The sequence below is a fragment of the Trifolium pratense genome, linkage group LG1 (genome assembly GCF_020283565.1).
Source record: "Trifolium pratense cultivar HEN17-A07 linkage group LG1, ARS_RC_1.1, whole genome shotgun sequence".
Classification (NCBI taxonomy): Eukaryota; Viridiplantae; Streptophyta; class Magnoliopsida; order Fabales; family Fabaceae; genus Trifolium; species Trifolium pratense.
The window spans coordinates 18,746,127-18,764,226 of record NC_060059.1 but is presented as its reverse complement, the minus strand read 5'-3'; the positions used below and the strand labels follow the sequence as shown (position 1 = coordinate 18,764,226).

At 31.6% G+C, this 18,100-nt stretch overlaps 1 protein-coding gene across 1 annotated transcript; it reads left to right on the top strand.

The window, feature by feature from the left end:
* Positions 1 to 12,044: 12,044 nt before the first annotated feature.
* LOC123889652 (WAT1-related protein At2g37460-like) lies at positions 12,045 to 14,736 on the top strand. The gene is made up of 7 exons (XM_045939086.1): positions 12,045 to 12,601; positions 12,771 to 12,833; positions 12,938 to 13,054; positions 13,275 to 13,500; positions 14,066 to 14,233; positions 14,357 to 14,508; positions 14,613 to 14,736. The coding sequence occupies exons 1-7, from the start codon at positions 12,045 to 12,047 to the stop codon at positions 14,734 to 14,736; spliced, it is 1,407 nt and encodes a 468-aa protein (XP_045795042.1).
* Positions 14,737 to 18,100: the final 3,364 nt, after the last annotated feature.

Sequence of the window (18,100 nt, the reverse complement as noted above, 5' to 3'; positions counted from 1 at the left end):
GGACACAATTGATCCACTCACTATTGTTGGGCTCTATTTCAGCCCATTTAGCCATCTCATGAGCAACCCGGTTGGCACTTCTAGGTACCCATCTGATATCAGCATTAGGGTTTTCTTCCAAAAAAATTATGTTGCGCTGAACGATCCACCCCCAATCTTTTCTTATCCTCATACGACCTTTGATAGCTTTCACGATGGTTTGAGAGTCCGTCTCCAAGACAACTTGATGATTAATGAATTTCGCAACCCATTCCATTGCATCATTCAGAGCTAGAGCTTCTCCTAGAACCGCCTCACCGGAGCCTTTGTGCATTCGAGTTGCAGATCCAACTGCGCTCCCATCCTCCCGTCTCAAGACCAAACCTGAGAGCCAACGGCCATCACTGCTTAGGTGAGCATCCACGTTGGCCTTCAAGCAGCCCCTAAGCGGGGGACTCCAGCTAGTGTTGTTCCTACAACTCTTGTGCGAAGGTTTTTGGATCGGGGTTCGCTGTTCTTCGAAGGATTTGAATTACTTAATTACTCTCTCTCTCTTTTTTTCCCTATAATCAATAACTAATAAAAATTCTTTTTACATCTTTCCATGAAACTTATTTCAACAAAAACACAAAAAGTCATCATTGAAATCATCATATTTTACTTATCTTAATAAGTGTAAATTTTTTTTTCTTCTTATATTATGAGACGGATGAAGTACTTGTGTAATATTATGCAATTTGGAAATGTATAAATTGTGTTTGAGGGTTGACTTGTTCCATTGCCACTACCAGATATTCTCTCCGTCCCAAATTTTAAGAGAAAATGAAAAAATCACATTCATTAAGAAAAAGTAAAACATATAATTTGAAATATGTTTTTGTGATTTTTTCTTGGAATAAATTGCATAAGAAGATGTAAAAACAATTCTAATTAGTTGTTGTTTATCGAGAAAATAGGAGAGAAAAAAGATTAAATATAACTCGCATTTAATTTTATAAGAATAAAGAAAAAATATTTTTGAAAATGATATTTTTCTTATCATTTAGGTAAAAAAATAGAGCGACTTTTTCCCGTATAATAATATGTGACGGAAGGAGTGTATGTAGGAATGTGCAACACTAATTTGTAACGGAGGCAAAAAAATGTTACTACTATTATTTCCTACTTCAATTGGTCTCTCTATGTATGGACCATGCCCAAAATGTTAGTACTATTGTCCAACACCAATACTCTTTTTATTTATCTTTATCACTTACTAGTATTCTATTTTATTTTTTATTTTTTGAAAACATCACTTATTCTATTTACTTTTCATTATATATATATTTGTTTGGTATGTTATTGAGAACGATTAAAATTAATGATTTATGCGTTTTTATTGAATATTGTTAAGGCTTAATTAGTCTATTGTTCCTTTAAAGACATTTTAGGTTTTACAATGGTCTCTTAAAGAAAAAAAGGTTTGGATTGGTCCCTTAAAGAAAAAAAAGACCCGGATTGGTCCCTTAAAGACATATATTTTTGCCATATTGGTCATTTACGTTAAATTTTAACTCCAAATATAACAAAAAATTCCAATGGTTAAAATTTTAAAAATTAATAAGGTTTTTGGTGGACCACTTACAGTCTACTAAAACTAACGTTTTTTGTAAAAAATTGACGGAAAGGACCAATTGAGAAACGAATGTGTCTTTAAGAGACCAATCCTGACCTTTTTTTCTTTAAGGGACCATTGTAAAACCTAAAATATATTTAAGGGACTAAAAGACTAATTAAGCCTACTGTTAATCTTGATCTATCTCAATAACATATCAAACGATTTTAGATTTTTAAAAAATTTAACATAGATGATCTATACGATATAAACTTTTCATCCAACGGTGGATTTTGTAAAATTTGTATTCGTTAAAGCGTTATTGAGCGGTGTAACATTACTCAAATGTATATTTAATTAAAAATGGTTTGATCCGGTTGAACCCTGGTCCGACCAGCTGGACCTTGAACCAATAAGTTCGTCGGTTCGATGACCGGTTCGGCTCTGACAACCTTACTTAAATATTTTTTTTTTTTGTCCAATAATAAATTTTAGGTTAGCATAACATATTTTCATCCTTAAATAATAAAAATCACTTAAACATAACCTTACAGGTGTCTAAGGGCATAGATGATATTTGGTCTAACCATACCACACCTTTTCCGGTTATTGTTATTTGAAGGCTTGAATTATGATTAGTTGCATTGGCCTCAAACACATGTTCCACCCTTCTCCATTTTGATGGATTTCCATAAATACTCTTACATCATAGATCAATTATTTTTATTATTAATGTATAAATTACTCAATATACATAAACAAAAAAATGTTGTGTTTAGAGAGTCTCTACAATTTTATGTCAGTTGAAGTTAGCTTTACACCGTTATCTGATGCAACAAATGAAACTTTTAGATCATTGGTTGAACGACCATAGAACACCACTTTGAATTTCTTACCTTTTTTAGCACCTCATATGTGAGAATCGCAAAAATAACTTTCGAACCTCTTAGCGCGACGAACGACGCAACCGTCAACACGGCGTATCCATCCGCCGAGCCCTTTCGAACATTATTATATCGATGCATGTTTTGGTGAATCCGGATCGTGAAAGATTTTATTGTGACATAGAAGACTACGAACAACAAGAAAATTGTATGCAAAAATAAAACAATTATTTTTTTTGAAAAAAAAATTATTAGCAATTATATAATGGCAATACTTACTTTGTGGTGCCAAGTTTAACTTTATCCTTTATTTATTTATTTAAATTTTTTTTAACAAATTTATTTATTTATTTAATCACTAACTCCCACTATTCTTTCTTCATTATATATCTTCCCTTGGAGCTAGAGTCTAAAGATACCACCACCACCATAAAATCAACATGACCCAATTTCACAAAACGACATTTCAAATCTGCAAAAGACAAAATTAGAAAATTTTAAAGTAGGAGTTGGGCATACCGTACTCTTATCTGAAACTTTTTTTTTTTTTTGAACCAAACAAACTTACTGCATTTCATTAATTATCAAAAGTTCAATACATGAAGGAATAATCTCAAATCTATGGAAACTAGTCCAGGAATTGGCCGCCCTAGCTAAACTATGAGCAACCGAATTCACTTGTCTCCTAATAAACTTAACTTCAAAGTTTACACATGATAACATAACAAGAATAATTTCATTAACGATTGAGAGAAACTCTGAATTGCCTCGCCGTTTGGTACGAATAGCATCGACCAACACTTGAGAGTCACTTTCAAACTGGACGCTTTCAAAACCTCTACTCTTAGCTTCATTCATAGCTTGCAAAAGTGCCCATGCTTCACCCTCCTCTGTTGATAAAGTCAGTTGTTGCCACTGCGTAATTCCAGCCATAAACTCACCAGAATTATTACGAAAACAAGCACCCATCGCGGTCCTGCCTGCACCGACAAAAAATGCTGCATCTACATTGCACTTTAACCAACCTATCCGAGGCTTTTCCCACCGACTGGTGCTGACAGGCGGATCAACCTGATCATCGTTACTTCGCAACTTATGGACGGCAATCCACTCGTTCCACTGATCAAACGCAGCCCGGCCAATTTGGATTGGGCTTCTAAGATTATCGTTCCAAATTTTATCATTCCGGTTCTGCCATATACTCCATAACAGCATAGCCACTCTACCTATAGTAGCGTAATCCTCATTCCGACACACGGCAAACACTCTATCTACCGCACTACCTTGCTGACAAGCTGCGGAGCCCAAGACAGATGACAGTCCAGCTGCTTGCCAACTGGATTGAGCAGAAGCGCAGGTGAAAAAAGCGTGTACATCATCTTCTACCTCATCTTCACATAATGGACAATGAACATCACAATCAACATGACGTTCTAGTAACCGACGCCTCGTTGGAATACATCCCCTACATAATCGCCAAAGAAGATGGCGCGCTTTATGTGGAGCATGCGCTTTCCATATCTCTTTCCAATTACCTTTCACATGGTATTTATCATTACGGAAAATACACTTCATAGCCAGCTTGTACCCGGATTTGACAGAGTAACACCCATTTCGTTCCTCCTCCCAAACCATTTTATCCACATAAACTGACCCAATAAGAGGTGTCGCAATAATCCTCTCTGCCACCTGGACTGGGAATAACATGCGAATTTTAGACACGTTCCAAGCTTTATAATTATCTACCATCAGGTCCCTAACAAATAAGTTATACATTCCTTCAGGTTGAGGCGAAGGAATCCAGCGTTCTCCATTCCCACGTAACCAAGGATCCGACATGACGTGTATCTTGTCACCACCACCAATCCTCCACCTACACCCAAGTAACAGAACCTGTCTAGCTTTCCAGATACTTCGCCATGCAAAACTAGGATTATAGCCCAGGGACGCCTCCAACAAAGTAGATCGTGGAAAATACCTTGCTTTAATAAGTCTAGCCACCAATGTATCTGGATTTTGTAAAATTTTCCATGCTTGTTTTGCTACCATAGCCATATTAAAGGCTTCAAAATTCCGAAAACCCAAACCCCCTTTATCTTTGGGGCAGGCAAGTCTCTCCCATGCTAACCAATGAATACCTTTACTATTACCATTACCACCTCCCCACCAAAAGGCATTTATCATTTTTTCAATATCATCGATAAAAGAAGAAGGGAGGATAAACATACTCATAACATATGCTGGGATGGCTTGAAGCACTGACTTTATCATAATTTCTTTTCCAGCTTTCGATAAGGCTCGTCCTCTCCATGAATTTATCCTCTTCCAGATACGATCTTTAATATAGGAAAAAATTGCCTTCTTACTTCTACCTACCATAGACGGTAGGCCGAGATAAATACCTGTGCCCAACACATGTCGCACACCAAGTATACCGGCTAAATCTGCTTGAGCCGCCTGTGACATATTGCGGCTAATGAACACTTCAGACTTAGACAGGTTAATTTCCTGACCCGAGGCCTGTTCATAAGTTTGTAGAATACTTAATCTAAGCATGTTGGGGGACGGATATTCTCAGGAATAAAATAAAATAAATTATGATTTTTATGTGTATTACAAGTTATTTAACTTTTATTCTTGGATATAAAAAAATTGGGAATAAATAAAAAATTCTGTTATAAAGGTTTTCAAAATATTTAAATATTTGTAAGTTCAAAAAATCATACATAATAATGGTGTGTCTCTTATAAGTCAATAAATGTAGCTTATAAGTGGATTTCATTTATGTTTAATTAACTAATCTATGAAACAAGGTTATCAAAATACTAGTACTATATACTTTTCTGTTTGAAAATTGATTTATAAAATTTGTTTTTAAAAAAACAAAAACCTAACTCATTCAAAAAAAAACCTATAATTATTGGAATTAATTCTTTTGAACTACTACTAGCCACTAGCCTAGTAGTATAGTGAAGTGAGCCATCAAACATCAATCTAGCTAGCCTTTGATATATCCTGCCATTATGCAGCATATGGTGTACAACATAGATGAGAGATATTACCACTAGTTTCAGGTAATCAATTAAACCTTTCCATACAAAATTTTGGGGTTATTTTTTTATCGATCTTGACCCACTACTTTTCTTATTTTATGCAAGTCAAACATAAAAAATCGGTGGCATAATCATGTGGTGAAATATACAAAATTTATCTCAAAAATGTGAATGAAATATATAAAATTTATCTCAAAAATAAAAAATGTTAAAAAGTATTCTTTTATTATGGATACAAATATAATGATGAAAATGATAACTTTTTAGTTGTTTGAAAATTGTTGTTTCTAATACTACTAAATTTTTAATTTTAAACTTAATAAAAAATCGCTTAATTTAAGAACACATGTTAAGAAATTAAATATAGGAAGATTTCTTTAAAACTTGTGTAATTAATTTTTAGAAAATTAATTTTTTTTATATTATTTAATACAAAGTTTTATGTTTAGATAAATTAACATGTGTCCATAGAAGCATGTTAGCACGACCCCTTTCTTAATTAATTCCTTAGAACACTTGTTAAAATGATTCAATTTATTGTTTAGGGTTAAAGATGTTTTTGGTATCTGTAAAATTATTAAATTTTATTTTTAGTCCTTAGTAAAACATTGTTTTGATTCTTACAAGATTTGAAGTTAAAAAAGTCGTACATAATTTTTTGTTTCAAATAAGAGGGCCCAAAGACACATTATTCACATAATTTGGTTCTTATAATTAAGATTAGATGTTACATGAGACTCCTACATAATTAATTTTAGTTTTAATAATTTATATGTTGTTCCATTTTTAGCTTCCTCCATCAACAACTCTTTGCATTTTGAAATGTGGCACATCCTTACTTTTTCATACTATTTGTTTTTTTATAAATATTCCAGCAACACAATACTAGGATTTTCACAAAAATACCATAAAATTAAAGACTGTGAGGAGTAGTCTCAATTTTAGAAAGTCTCAAATACTAACTTACTACTATAAGGAAACTGCAGCAATAAATGTGATGTCAAAAATATTACTCCCTCCGGTCCTTTTTATAAGAAACATTTTGGAATTTTTATTTGGTCCTTTTAATAAAAATGATTTTTTTCCACGTGTACAAGCCACGTCAGCATATGTGCACAGTCACATGTCCTACTGTACATCTAGGGGAAAAATGAGGAAATCTATGTTTTGCAGGGGGTAAACAGAAAAAAAATCTACACATGGGGTAAACAAAAATTCGCTTATTTTGCAGGGGGTAAATGATCATTTACCCTTTATTTTAAAATAAATTTAAATTTTGGATAAATTTAACTAAGACATTAAACTCGAGTAGTTAACGAGTTTCACCAAAAGACGAATCGTTTTGAAAAACACGAGTTTTTTTTTTTTGTTTTTTGGTACAAGAAAAACACGAGTTTGATTTTTTGATAAAACAATTATTGGCCCAATTTTACTTATTTTACGATCGAACTCACAATTATTAGAAATTGAAGGATTAATAAAAAAAAAATGAATACATGTTATTGATAGTAAACCAAATTCTTAAATAGCTAAAAATAAATCCAATAAAATCCAAACCCATCATCACCTGTCCAAAATTTTCAAACATCACTATAGTGACGTTTCCATCTAAATGCATTTTTTAACACACTTCCTTTCAACATAGCAACCACCTAAAACAAAAAAATATAAAATAGCAATATTTCAAAAAAAGTAAAATAAATAGCATTAGCTACATTATTAAGTATATATTTATAGATATCTAAGAAAAACTAGCTATTCCTCCGGACACAAAATATAAGCAAAAAACTAGTTAATTATTTTTAAACTAATTAATACTATTATTCATAACATATTTTTATTTTATTCTATTTTATTTTAGGTATTTATTTCACTTTTACACTTTTTAAAATGGGTAATATAGTAAACTTAACTATGTTTTGCATTAAATCAAAAAAATTAATTACACTTAACTTATAAATTTTTTAAACACTGCGTAAACAATATTTTTTGCTTATATTTATGTCTGGATAGAGTGTGTGTCAAAAAAAGAAAAACTAGCTATGTGTCAAAAAAAAAAAAAACTAGATATATATGACCGAAATATGTACAAAAAAAAATGAGGACTGAAATCTGTCACAACTTGCAATAATAATGAATGGGATAAGAGAGTATCTTTTTTTGCCATTTTTGTTAAGATATGGTATGCATAATAATACTTATTACTTGAATTCTATATGCATAATAATAGTATGCATAATAAACCTTTGTGATCAGTTAGTAATATTTTAGTTTGTCATAATTTTTTTTTCTTCACTTCAGACTTCAATTTTGTTCTTACAAGATTAGATGTTAAGTGAGAGACTCCAACTCCTACATAATTAATTTTAGTTTTAATAATTTATGTGTTGTTCCATTTTTAGCTTTCTTCAACAACTCTTTGCATTTTGAAATGTGACACAACCTTTCCTTTTCATGTGATCAATGCAATAAATTTCATATTACTTGATTTTTATATATAATATTCCAACAACACAACATAGTAGTAGGAATTTCACAAAAATACCATAAAATTAAAGGGTATGAGGAGTGTAGTCAGTCTCCTTTTTGGAGATTCTACCATTTCTTTGTCTAATATTTATTGTATTATTTATTGCTACATTTCTTTTTATGGGATTCCAATTTTCTCTTTGAAGTACTAGTACACTAGAGACGTAGGAAGTCCAAAAAAAAGTATTACTACTCCTTAGTTGAGTTAGATGAACAATTATTTATTGCTGCATTTCTTTTTATGGGATCGATTCCAAAATGATTTAAAGTAATACAGACCCCTAGCATTCTCCAAGTAACCAACTAAAATTGAATCCATCATGTTCAAAAGAGAGCACATAGTACTATACTGATAGATTGTATCAAACATTAATTTATAAGCCATCACCTTCTCTCAAATTATTCACACAAATTAACAACAATGGCAGAACAACCAGCTCGACCACAAATAACAACAATGTCTTCCTCTCCACCACCTCTAGTGAATAATGTCCTCCTCTAGTGAATATTTAAATATTTGTAAGTTAAAAAAATCATACATAATAATGTTGTGTCTCTTATAAGTCAATAAATATAGCTTATAAGTGGATTTCATTTATGTTTAATTAACTAATCTATGAAACAAGGTTATCAAATACTAGTACTATATACTTTTCTGTTTGAAAATTGATTTATAAAATTTGTTTTTTAAAAAAACAAAACCCTAACTCATTCAAAAAAACCCTATAATTAATGGAATTAATTCTTTTGAAATACTACTAGCTAGCCACTAGCCTAGTAGTATAGTGAAGTGAGCCATCAACATCAATCTAGCTAGCCTTTGATATATCCTTCCATTATGCAGCATATGGTGTACAATATAGATGAGAGATATTACCACTAGTTTCAGGTAATCAATTAAACCTTTCCATACAAAATTTTGGGGTTATTTGTTTATCGATCTTGACCCACTACTTTTCTTATTTTATGCAAGTCAAACATAAAAAATCGGTGGCATAATCATGTGATGAAATATACAAAATTTATCTAAAAAATGTGAATGAAATATATAAAATTTATCTCAAAAATAAAAAATGTTAAAAAGTATTCTTTTATTATGGATACAAATATAAAATTTTTATGATGAAAATGATAACTTTTTAGTTGTTTGAAAATTGTTGTTTCTAATACTACAAAATTTTTAATTCTAAATTTAATAAAAAATCGCTTAATTTAAGAACACATGTTAAGAAATCAAATATAGGAAGATTTCTTTAAAACTTGTGTAATTAATTTTTAGAAAATTAATTTTTTTATATTATTTAATACAAAGTTTTATGTTTAGATAAATTAACATGTGTCCATAGAAGCATGTTAGCACGACCCCTTTCTTAATTGATTCCTTAGAACACTTGTTAAAATGATTCAATTTATTTTTTAGCGTTAAAGATGTTTTTGGTATCTGTAAAATTATATTTTTGGTATTTGTAAAATTCTTAAATTTTATTTTTAGTCCTTAGTAAAAAAATATTTTGATTCTTACAAGATTTGAAGTTAGAAAAGTCGTACATATTTTTTTTGTTGCAAATAAGAGGGGCCAAAGACACATTATTCACATAATTTGGTTCTTATAAGATTAGATGTTACATGAGACTCCTACATAATTAAGTTTAGTTTTAATAATTTATATGTTGTTCCATTTTTAGCTTTCTCCATCAACAACTCTTTGCATTTTGAAATGTGGCACATCCTTACTTTTTCATGTGATCTAGGCAATAAATTTCATATTTTTTTATAAATATTCCAGCAACACAATACTAGGAATTTCACAAAAAGACCATAAAATTAAGGAAACTGCAGCAATAAAATGTGATGGCAAAAATATTAATAGATAGAGTAGAACTTCAAAGTGGATGCACCTGTTCCATTTTGGCACTTGTTTAACAAAAACACAAATTCAGACTAGGTTAATAAAATGGTAAACGTGTCTGAAACTTCTAACTCATTTATTTTAAGAATAAAATTTTAACTACTAAATTACTTAATTTAAAAAATGGTGAACGCTCCAAAATTCCATAGTGTAGTCGGATATTAATTTTTAGCTAGGTTTTATTTATCTTGTGACCAAACTCTAAATTATTTGAGTTCCTTTTCATGAGAACTAACTACGTGATTAATACCATAAAAGTTTAATATTATCATATTTTTATATTAATTTATTTTAAAATAAATTTAAATTTTGAATAAATTTAATTAAGATATTGAACTCAATTAGTTAAAGAGTTTCACCACAAGACGGGTCGTTTTGGAGAACACGTGTTTGAGTTTTTGATAGAACAATTATTGACTGATTTTACTTGCGGCCGAACTCGGAATTATTAAAAACTCAAGGATTAATAAAAAGTATTGAATAAATTTTTTTGATACTCAACCAAATTCTTAAATAGTTAAAAATAAATCCAATAAAACAAATAAATATTTGAGATGTTTGTAAGCTGCTGTTTTTTTGGCTATTATGTAGTGGAGCCGGACATTAATTTTTGATTAGGTTTTATTTATTTTGTGATCAAACTTTGAACTCTTAAAGTTTTTCATGAGAACCAGATGATTAACACAAAAAAACTTAATGTTGTCATATTTTTATATTAATTTATTTTAAAATAAATTTAAATTTTGGATAAATTTAACTAAGACATTGAACTCGAGTAGTTAACGAGTTTCACCAAAAGACGAATCGTTTTGAAAAATACGAGTTTAATTTTTTGATAAAACAATTATATATAGGCCCAATTTTACTTATTTTGCGACCGAACTCACAATTATTAGAAATTGAAGGATTAATAAAAAAAAATGAATATCAAGTTATTGATAGTAAACCAAATTCTTAAATAGCTAAAAATAAATCCAATAAAACAAATACTACCTACCAAGAGACCCTCATAAAATCCAAACCCATCATCACCTGTCCAAAATTTTTAAACATCACTATAGTGACGAGGTCTATTCTCCCAACTCCTCTGTTTCCATCTAAATGCATTTTTTAACACACTTCCTTTCAACATAGCAACCACCTAAAACTAAAAAATATAAAATAGCAATATTTCAAAAAAAAGTAAAATAAATAGCATTAGCTACATTATTAAGTATATATTTATAGATATCTAAGAAAAACTAGCTATTCCCTGAAATCTGTCACAACTTGCAATAATAATGAATGGGATAAGAGAGTATCTTTGTTTGCCATTTTTGTTAAGATATGGTATGCATAATAATACTTATTACTTGAATTCTATGCATAATAATAGTACGAGGAATTTAATTATAATTAATATTATTGGTTTTCAAGCTAGTCTGCCACCATTTGAAACCGTGTTCCCCTATGCAATGAAAAGAAAGTCATGAGCTTAAAAGTAATAATGCAAGTAATTAATTACTTGAAAAGTACATTTGGAGTTAATAAACTGTTTTAAAAATAAAGAATTATACTTTAAGTATGTTAATAAACTATTTTAGTCAAAACAAAAAGTATGATAATAAACTATTATACTTTTTTACACAGATTTAAGTACATTGGAGTATTAGAATTTTCAAATAAACCTTTGTGATCACTTCAGTTAGTAATATTTTTTTCTTCACTTCAGACTTCAATTTTGTTCTTACAAGATTAGATGTTAAGTGAGAGACTCCTAGCTACTAATCTACGGGTCTGCAAATACCAACAATGTATGCATTAAAAGTAGTAGTAGCATTCGCTCGCTAGCCTTCCCCTCAAAAGCCTACTTGAGTAACAGCTTCAGCTACTGAGCAACAGACAAATCATTAAGCCATTTGTACCAACAATGTATGCATTAAAAGTAGCTTCAGCTATCTGATTCTTGCATTCATCCTTCTCAGTTCTCACTCACTAAGCCATTTGTACTTTCATTTGTTGCTTCATTCTCTCTTTTTTATCTGTTAAACACTGTTGTGTAGCTAATTCATCCTTCTGTTCATCCTTCTCTCGTCCTTCACTTCATTAAACACAATATGTCTTCCTCTCCACCACCTCTAGTGAATAATCCTCCTTCCACCACAATCTCTCAAGAACAACCGACACAATCCTCATCACCACATCCCTCATCCTCATCATCCCCCACCACAATCTCTCAAGAACAACAGACAGGAGCACCTTCCTCCTCCACCACAACAAACATCATCACACTAACCTCTCAAGAACAGCAGCAGCAGCAAGATCCTCATCCCTCATCCTCATCATCCCCCACCACAATCTCTCAAGAACAACAGACAGGAGCACCTTCCTCCTCCACCACAACAAACATCATCACACTAACCTCTCCAGAACAGCAGCAGCAGCAGCAGCAAGATCCTCAACAAATCATCAGGATAGAGAACCCCCAACATCAAAATTGGTGGCAAAGAACCAGACCATATGCAATAGTCATCCTATTGCAATTCCTGTTTGCCATAATGAATTTCACAACAAAGCTGGCAATGAACAACGGGATGAGCAACTATGTGTTCGTTGCATATCGCAACATCCCTGCGTGTCTGGTCTTTGCACCATTTGCGGTTTATCGTGAAAGGTATAATATTATTTTCACTCTTTAATATACTAAGAATGAATCTTATTCTTGAAGATATATTGATGTGAAAACTGGTTTATTAGTATTATTTTTTGTAGCAGAAATCTTTATTTTGGGTAAAAAAAAAATTGAAATCTAATGCATTATTTTACTTTTTTGTATTTAACAGGGATCGATGGTCACAAATGACATGGTCAGTATTCAGGAAGATATTGGCGCTTAGTGTGCTAGGGTAAGTTTAATTTATTACATATGGTCATTTAACTAAACATAATGTCTTATTAAATAATGCAACATATTTTTGCTAACTTTAATATTTAATTTGTTAATGAACAGACCTATTATGGACCAAGATCTATACTTCTTAGGGATGAAGTACTCCACGGCAACCCTAGCATCAGCATTAGGCAATACTCTTCCTGGCATGTCGTTTATTTTGGCTTGTGTTACTGGGTAAGTTTCAACTAATCCTTTAACACTTTGTTTACTATAAATTCATAATCATTATATATCAAGAAAAAAAAAGTCAAAATTACAAATTACAAATAAATTGTTTTTTTAAAATTATATTATCAGTCACGTATTTAGATTTAACACACTTTATGTAACTGCAACTTATTTTGTCAAAAAAATGTAACTTAACTTATTGAGTTTTTTTTTTTTTGTGTGTTAGGAGAGAAACTATAAACATAACTGCTAAACCAAGCCAAGCAAAAATATTGGGCACAATCATATCTGTTTTAGGTGCCTTGGTGATGACTCTAGTTAAAGGTCCAGTCTTATTTGGGACGGTTGGAGCTGATAGCCATAGTCATCACCATAATGGTTTCCATACAATTCTTGGAGTGGTGTTCATCTTGTTATCAACTCTAAGCAATGCTGCTTCAAACATCCTCCAGGTAAATTTATTTTGTCTTATATTTTTGTTTATGTTGTCATGTTATCTCCAAATGTACCATTTGTTCTTGTATTTCTTTGACCATTGCATATCTTGTGCCTTATATTTAATTAAGGATAGATCTTTGCCTCTTCAAATAAAAATGAAAAAACTATAAAAGATTGTCTCATTGTTAATTAAATTCGTTTTCAGGAGAAGTAAAAATGATTTTAAAAACACAACCATATAGTTTTGAATTTCTGCATTATATTTGTTTTGGTGATTGGTGTTTATTTTAGTTCATGTTAGTAGATTTTGTCTTTCAATTTGTAAGGGGTTTGGTTCTTTGCTCCTTTTTGGTGGCCTAGTGTGTTTGTCTTTGTTTCCCTGCTATATATTATGCATGTTGTTTATGCTTTTAACTCTGAGTACTATTTGTGCTTATCATAGAATTTTGTTAATATATTTGCTATTTCAAAATTAACTTTATTTAAGAACAAAAACACACCATACAAATTAAACAGTTTTTGAAGTTTTTTTTTTTTAATTTAGTACTAACACAAGTTTTGTCTATTTAATTTTTCTAGACCATCACACTAGAAGAGCTGAACCTACCACTCACAGTTACTTCACTGATGCTTCTATTTGGCTCAATTGAAGCAATATTGGTGGCTGTGCTTATGAATAAAACTACATATTATTCAGTTTGGTATGTTTTTCAGTGGGATATCAAATTATTGACTGCTATTTACGCGGTAAGCACGGAACCAAACCATGAAACCAATTAATCCAATATTTATGTTTTATTTTATGCAAACTAGTATTTCTAATGTGATTTTAATAATTTAACTTATTTACTTAATTTAAATGTTTTATAGGGTATATTTTGCTCGGGGCTAGGTTTTTACTTGCGAGGACAAGTAATGCAAGCTAGAGGTCCCGTATTCGGAACCATGTTTAATCCCGTGTGCATGATCTTGGTCGCTATGTCAGGCTACTTCTTTCTTGACGAGCAACAATTCTTAGGAAGGTAATTATAAAAATCAAGTGTCCTTTTAATTTTTTCAATACTAGAATTTTCAAATAATTTTTTAGTTAACTAATTACTACTAATTGATTATGTACGTATTGTAGGGTGATAGGTGCACTAATCATCTGTTCGGGTCTTTACTTTGTTGTATGGGGGACAAACAAAGACAACATACTTAGGCGCCAAGCGCAAGAGAATGCAAATGCAAATGCGGTGGCAAATCCATAGGTAATGATATAATTGTTTTTTTATGACAATGTTTATGAACATTTTGAATCAATTACATTCTGCATAATCCAAACTATAAGTGATCTGATGCATAAGAGTCAATTACATATTGTTTGTGGGTCTTAGTAAATCAAAGGGTCAATTACAAGTGGGTCTTACCTTTGAATTACTAATCTGCAAAATATTTTAACATCACTTTCTACTAAATTGAAGACATTTTGAATTTACATGTTTGTGTGAGATTCATGGTTGTGTGAGACATTTTGAACTTTAATTATCAAATAGAATGTGATTTTGAGACCTCACAATGCATATATAACAGAAAACATTGAAGCTCTTTTGTAATGCCAAGTTAGATGAACCATCATGATTATCTTATGGCTTTATTTATGTTGTTAGAAAATGCTAGCAACTCTATGCCTGTTTTTTATTTTGAGCAGTGAAATGAATCTTTAGTTGTTTTAGCACTGATTTTATAATAGATTAATAGTATTTTTCAACTATTGTAGCTCTATACTATTTATATGTTTTGATGGTGTTATTCAATTTGTTGCAGATTAAGTGGAATTTTCTTTATCCTGCAACAACTAGAAGAAACATGGATCAAGTGTTGAGGGTGGTAGATTCAACGTAGAAAGCCTCAAAGTAAAGCACAAAATGGTTACCCTAATGTCTAGTTAGATATATATATGTATGTGTTGGCTTCTTATTTTATTATTATTAAGTAGTTATATAGAAAGCCTCAAAGGACAAAATTGCTAAGGAATACTTAGGTTCACTAGTGTTTGATAATGTATCTCTAATCTCTGCCAGACTGCTGCTTGTTGAAGGATTTAATAGGATCCTTCTTAACATTATCTATTCTAATGTCTAGTTAAATATATATGTAGTACTCTAGTATATATGTGTTGGCTTCTTGGAATAGCTAGGAACTTTTGGAACCACTTAATTGGCTATACCCACAGTGGAGTCTGCATTGTTATAGGCTTTAGTGACACCTTTTAATCAACTTACAGCATTTGGTATAGGTTTTTTCAGAATTTTCATTTTTTTATAAAATTTGCCAAAAACATCATTATTATTTCTTTAAATAATTTCTTAAATTTCTATGATTAAATAAACAAATTTATTTATGAAGCAAAATCAAATGGACCCTTCAATATATTTATAAATTTATCACCAAGTCTTACAAACATGTCAAACTAATGTAAAACTAAAAGTATCATGTAATATTTAAAGAAAATGTAATAAAAATTACAAATATCTTGGATCTTATACAAAACGCAGATAATCTTCCTCTTGTTCATGTTCATCGGTGCCATCATCTTCATTAGTGTCCGGATTAAGATAATTCGTTTGGCAAGGGGCACTAGAGGCATTTGGAACCTGTTAAAAACAAAATAGTACAAGTTAAGAACAAGGAATCCTAGAAAAGAGGCAAAAGTTACAACCAAAGAATCAAGTGCAAACCACCATGTATTCTATGAAATATTTGGGAACAGTAAAGTCAGTCACTAATTATCATTAGACAAACACAAAAAAAAATCATGCAATTACGCAATCAGGTCAACAGAAAAACCAAAACAGAGAAACACAACTAGATTGTGAAACCCTCCAGCCCTGATTACATAACAGAGCTAGCCATGAATCTTAAACAACAACAAAACTGTGCAAAACACAATCAGACCAACAGAAAAAAAAAACCAAAACAGACAAACACAACTAGATTGTGTAACCCTCCAAACCTTGATTGCATAACAGATCAAGCTAGCTGCAATGCTTTAACAAACACAAAAAACCCATGCAAGAACAGAGAAATACAATCTTGATGTCTGCAGAATAAACATCAATCATCATATACCCTTAATCTGTCGAATCTTGATCCATTTAGGTTTCTATACACATTACTGATAACACTAGACCCTATAGCCTCGTCTAAAGGGAAATATCTCTACTGCAATATGTAACACAACCAAAAAAACCAATAAAATAGAAGATCATCATCATATAACAATAGAGAAGACAAAATTTATGCTGCTAGCATATGAAGAAATCTATAAACTTCTCTGTCCTCTACCTTTTTCCATGTCCAGTAATGAATTTGAGAGCAAAACTTGAAAATTGGGCAAGGGAGAAAAACATCCTCAACATACCACGACCCTTGATAATACCCTCTCTCGTGCCCCTAGCAGTTCTTGCCACCACAAGTGCGCCCGAGTCAGGCTAAGTTTTGGGGCTGTATTACATTCCCTGCAGTGAAGCTAAAATATAACCAAATGAAGCTAAAATATAACCAAATGAAGAACATTGTTTAACAACATAGTTTTAAATTGCAGTCTGCAACAGTATTTGCAATGGAAGTGTGATGATTTTAGAAGTTTGTTAAATATAACCAAATTAAGAACATTCGTTAACAGGGGAGTTTTCAATTGTTGTCCGTAATAGAAATTGCCATCGAAATACAATGATTGTAATAGTAATTGATATCTAATATCGCAATATGATGATTTTAAGAGTCTACACAACATCGCAACCGCAATTGCAGCCATATTAGGTGCACTGTGCCGCATTATAGAAGTTCCTAACTACAACCACAGTTTAAAACCATCTTCAAACTCAAATTATAGAAACCTAACAACACACAGTAAGTAACCTGAAGAAGAAGGTATCATAGTGGTTAAACGGCGAAACCTTTCCTCCGCGGAGCGAACCACGCGAGTGGAGCTTTTAACACCTTGGGTAATCTCTTGTCTGCAACACAAAAACAAAAAACCAAACAATAATTTTTTATTTAATTTCAATATCATTTACATTTAAAACATGAAAAAAGAAAAAAATGGCAATTAATTACCCAAGATCACCGAGTTCATTGGTTACGTCACTAATTTCCGCTGCTCTCTTGAAAGCCTTTATCATTCATTACACACATTACACACATTCTTATATCCGATTTTAATTAAGCAATTTCAGAAATAATTAATTATTTACTACCAAACAAGGAACTAACCAGAAGTGTAGGAATTGCAGAACAAAACAGCACGTCGTGCATATCGATGTCTGCAGAAAATAACAACAAAAAAAACCTAAAATCAATTGAGGAATTTAAACATTGAATAGTGGACTTGGAATTGGAGAGAGTGGAGAGGTTACCACGACGGCGAGGACTTGGAGAAGAGTGAGGTGACAGTGGGTGAGATTCCAATGAGGGAGGTTGAGCGATGAAGATCCAACGGTGGATATGTAATGTGAGGAGGGTTGAGGTGAGTGTGTGGTGAAAGAAGAGAGAGGTTTGGGAAGGGCGAGGGTTTTAGTAGTAAATGAGAGGGTACGTTGTGAGTGAGAGTTGTTGACGGTGGGGAAAGGA